The 4,171-nt window shown below is 36.4% G+C and overlaps 1 protein-coding gene across 1 annotated transcript; it reads left to right on the top strand.

Annotated features, from left to right (window-relative positions):
• Nucleotides 1–206: 206 nt before the first annotated feature.
• On the top strand, nt 207–4,082 carry txndc17 (thioredoxin domain containing 17). The gene is made up of 4 exons (XM_084951482.1): nt 207–455; nt 2,129–2,210; nt 3,339–3,414; nt 3,538–4,082. Exons 1-4 carry the CDS (start codon nt 311–313, stop codon nt 3,604–3,606), a joined length of 372 nt encoding a protein of 123 aa, XP_084807608.1. The 5' UTR covers nt 207–310; the 3' UTR covers nt 3,607–4,082.
• Nucleotides 4,083–4,171: the final 89 nt, after the last annotated feature.

The raw sequence follows: 4,171 nt of genomic DNA, 5'->3' as shown, positions 1-4,171 counted from the left end.
GGCTTGTCAAAGAAGCCAAAAATCAACGCAAACGCTTTATAATAACGTGTGATAGAATAGGCATTCTCACTAAATATATCACATATGATCACATATGATATATCATATTTAAATACTGGAGAATAATTAAGTGTATATTACAATGCGATTTCTTTTAGCGGTTACTTTAAGAACTTTTTCTACAGACCGGAAGTAGGCGTCGACTTAAGAGTATTGCTACCAGGACCAAAGTTCAGAGAAGCCGCATTGATTATTGCACTTGCAGCACGGGTTAAATTTGTGCTTTGTCACATTAGCTTTGGTTAAAATAATGGCCCATTACGAAGAAGTAAATGTACACGGGTATGATGAATTCTGTCGGGCTGTGTCTGAGAGAAAAGGGAAGGATATTTTTGCTTACTTTTCAGGGGATAAAGACGAGCAAGGAAAGAGCTGGTGTCCAGATTGTGTCAAAGGTAACCTCAGAAATCTTATACTTGGATATATTACGCAACGTACAGCCACAGCTACTATTCTGACTGTTTTGTCGTGACTTTTTTGGTCTTAAAGACTTTGATATTTAAATGCTGCTTCACTTAGCTTTGGCTACAGCGTTAGTGATAGTGCACTCTTTTAATGGCATATTATATAGTAAAAGCATAGACATTAATCTGTCGTTATGTATTTAACGCAGTTTAGGTTTACATATAAGAAATTAGGTTTACTTAAGGATTTTACACTCACCTGCCTCTGTTTTGTACACAAGGTGATTTAAATACTGAAATACTGCACGGTTTGCTGTTGCCTGACGTGCTGGTCTGAGTGTTTCAGAAACTGCTGAACTTTGGGGATTTTGCTGCACAGCCAACTTTAAGGTTTACAGAGGATTAGGGGTAGTTTTCTGGGTGAAAATGATTTAGAATGGCCAAATTGCTTCGAGCTGATAGGAAGACAGCAGTAACTCAATTAACCACTTGCTACAGTTATAGAATGGAGAAGAGTATTTCTAAATTCACAACACATCAAAGCAGGAAGGGGATGGGCTACAGCAGCAGATGACCAGACTATGAACAGGAAAGGGAGTCTATAATTCACACAGGCTCACCAAAATCAGGCAACAGAAGATTGAAAAATGTGTCCTGGTCAGAGTCTCAATTTCCTCTGTGGCATTCAGATCTTAGGGTCAGAATTTGACATAAAAAATGAAAGCAAGGATCCATCCTGGCTGATGGTGGTGTAATGCTGTGGAGGATATTTTCTTGGTACACTTTGGGTCCCGTAGTACCAGCTGAGTATCATTTAATCAGTAAGCACATCCATCCCTTTATGACCACAGTGTACCCACCTTCTGGTTGCTGCCTCCTGCAGGACAATACACCATGTTACAAAGTTTAAATCATCTCGAACTGGTTTCTTGCATTTGACGCTGAGTTCACTGTACTCAAATCACCTTCCCCAATCGCCAGATGTCAATTCAACAGAGCACCATAAAATGTGATTAAATGAGAAATTTGCATCATGGATGTGCAACCTGCAAGTCTGGAGCAACTTTGTTATGCAGTCAATATGGACCAAAATCTCAGAGGGATGTTTTCAGCACCTTGTTGAATCTATGCCACAAAAAATAGTGAAGCTCTGTAGGCAAAAAGAGGGTCCAGCCCTGTGCTAGCAAGATCTACCTAATAAAGTGACCAGAGTGTATGTGCATTGAAATTACAGAATGTGTATGCATGTATGTACGTATGTATGTATGTGGTTCAGTAAATCAGCTCTAATGATAAAATAAATATTTTGACTGATAAGCACATAAAAAAAAAACTAACTTCATAAAACTTTTGAAGTTTTGTGTAAAACTTTTCTACACAAAAGTTTTAATTAACCAGGTGAAATGAAGAGTTTGGATATATTCTGTCTTTTTTGAATGTGACAGTGATATTTAAATGTTATATAACAATTTCATTTTTTCACAAATGTGATTATTATGGATGAAAAATTTGGCTAAAATGAAAAGGAAAGTAACGACATTGCTTATTGCTGTTGAGATTAGAACTATTGAAAAATAACGAGTCGAGTTCTTTCTTAGCATTTTTTTAATCAAAATTGCATAAAGAGCATTTTGTGCTTCATCCTGTGACTTCTACCTTTCCAGCCGAGCCAGTTGTAAGAGGACAGCTGAGTCACCTTCCGGAGGGCTCTGTTTTCATCTACTGCCAAGTTGGAGAAAGAGCCTAGTCAGTATTTTATGCTTCCTTTTTCCAGCATGTTGTGAGAAGCTGTTATTATTTCAAACTCTTTAGTCACACAAATGTCACGCGCTGTCACCACTATAGCACATCATCATTATTTCATGTTTACTTGTTGAGAATCGCAGGTAGCCTGTCAATAAAAGGATTTTACTGTGGCAAAAAAGCTAGATAGTTACTGACTGAATCTCCTTTGTAAAGTTATATAGAATTAAAAGATACATGAAACATGGTGTAATTTCATTGAAATTGAAACCGATCATTGTTCTGATCAGAATTTATATTTTTATTTTCTTCAGCTGACCGCAGAGCCAGTTAAACATTTCTTCTTTGGTATAAAGTGCTGTGATATTTAACATCTTCCAATGAGCTCTCATTATCATGAGACCAGTTTACAGGAGAGACTGGCTTTTAAAGTTCCCCACCCAATCCCTAAACTAGAGAAGACTGGTTTCTAGTACTGTGTACCTTCAGAGTGGGCTGAGGCACATTCTGAACCTTTACATGCTTTTTATACTAGGAGACTTTAACTCTTTGCTACTTTTGCTATTTTCTTTGTTTGTTTGCTTTAACTAACCATACTACTTCTGTTTGTGTTTTATTCTCTAATGTGAATTGTGTGTTATCATTGTGTATTGCATACATAAATCACTTTTGTAGTCTTATTGACCGCTCTAACCAACTCAAACCACTTTTATAAACACTAATGCACATTAATGATATACTGAGTGCTGTTTTGGGGGTTTATTATCTTGCTCAAAGACACTTTCACATGCGGTCTGGAAGAACCAGGAATGGAAACACTTCAGTAGTTAATTAAGTTTAACTTAACCTTTTAATTCTTGTGGAAGCGGTAAGGAAGCACAAAGTTTATCTGCAGTGTGAGAAAGACAGAGTTGTTATTGACGACTGTTTACCGTTTCTGTTTAAACAGTATGCTGTGCAAATATGCAATATCCGTTTTTGCTGTGACAAATTGTTTTTTGCCTCCCAAGAGCCATTTGTTCACATGAATGTAAAAATGTGTTTCAATGCATAGTCCAAAGTCTTGTTATGTTATTAAATGTTGTACTGTTAATTTTTAAAAGCTTCCTAATAATGTCTTTCTCACTCCAGTTGGAAGGATCCAAAGAACGATTTCAAGGAGACGCTGAAGTTGACTGGAGTTCCCACACTGCTGCGATATGGCACAGTAAGAATGCATTTACCTTTATTTGTTTATGTATTTATTTAGTTAGTTATTTGTTTAATAAGGCAGTTAATATTGAATATTTCTGTAATGTTAAGTGTCGTTTCTGTGTAATCTTTGTTTCAGCCTCAGAAGTTGGTGGAGGAGGAATGTTTCAAAGCAGACCTGGTGAAGATGATGTTCACCGAGGACTGAGGAATACTGCGCTGCTTTCATCACTCAACAAAAGTTCAATATTTCAGCACTTCCCCCCCCAGCAATTTCATTATATAAATATAATTTAAAACATGAAATGTCTCCCACTTTGATTCTGATAGAAATCAGAATTTGTTTAAGTTTGCCCCTAAAACAATACTGACTCGTTTTTTTATTTATTTAATTAAATGCTGTAATGCCTATGAGATGCACGCTTTACTTGCTACCATCTTAGTACTCTAATTCTGTGATGAACTGGTGGACACTAGTTTGTGGTGAATCTGTCTTAATATTTTTTTTTATTATTATTGTGACTATTGATTTCTTTAATTTTGTTGTTGCTGTGGCTTTAAATGGAGTGACACTTATAGGAGTAATTCTTTGGGTTCCTCTTTTGATCTGTCACATATGTCTGGCCATGTTTTTGTTGTGCTGTTGTGGGTGATGGATATACATGGTAAAGTTCACATACACGATGTGTTTCAGTTGTTCTTCATCTTCTATGCAACTTCAAAATAGCTGAAGCTGTGCCAGAACTTTTCATGAGTCATTCTATGGAAAATTA

The sequence above is a fragment of the Perissodus microlepis genome, chromosome 14 (genome assembly GCF_051167445.1).
Source record: "Perissodus microlepis isolate ML-2025 ecotype Zambia chromosome 14, ASM5116744v1, whole genome shotgun sequence".
NCBI classification, from domain to species: Eukaryota; Metazoa; Chordata; class Actinopteri; order Cichliformes; family Cichlidae; genus Perissodus; species Perissodus microlepis.
This window is presented reverse-complemented; position numbering and strand designations above follow the sequence as displayed.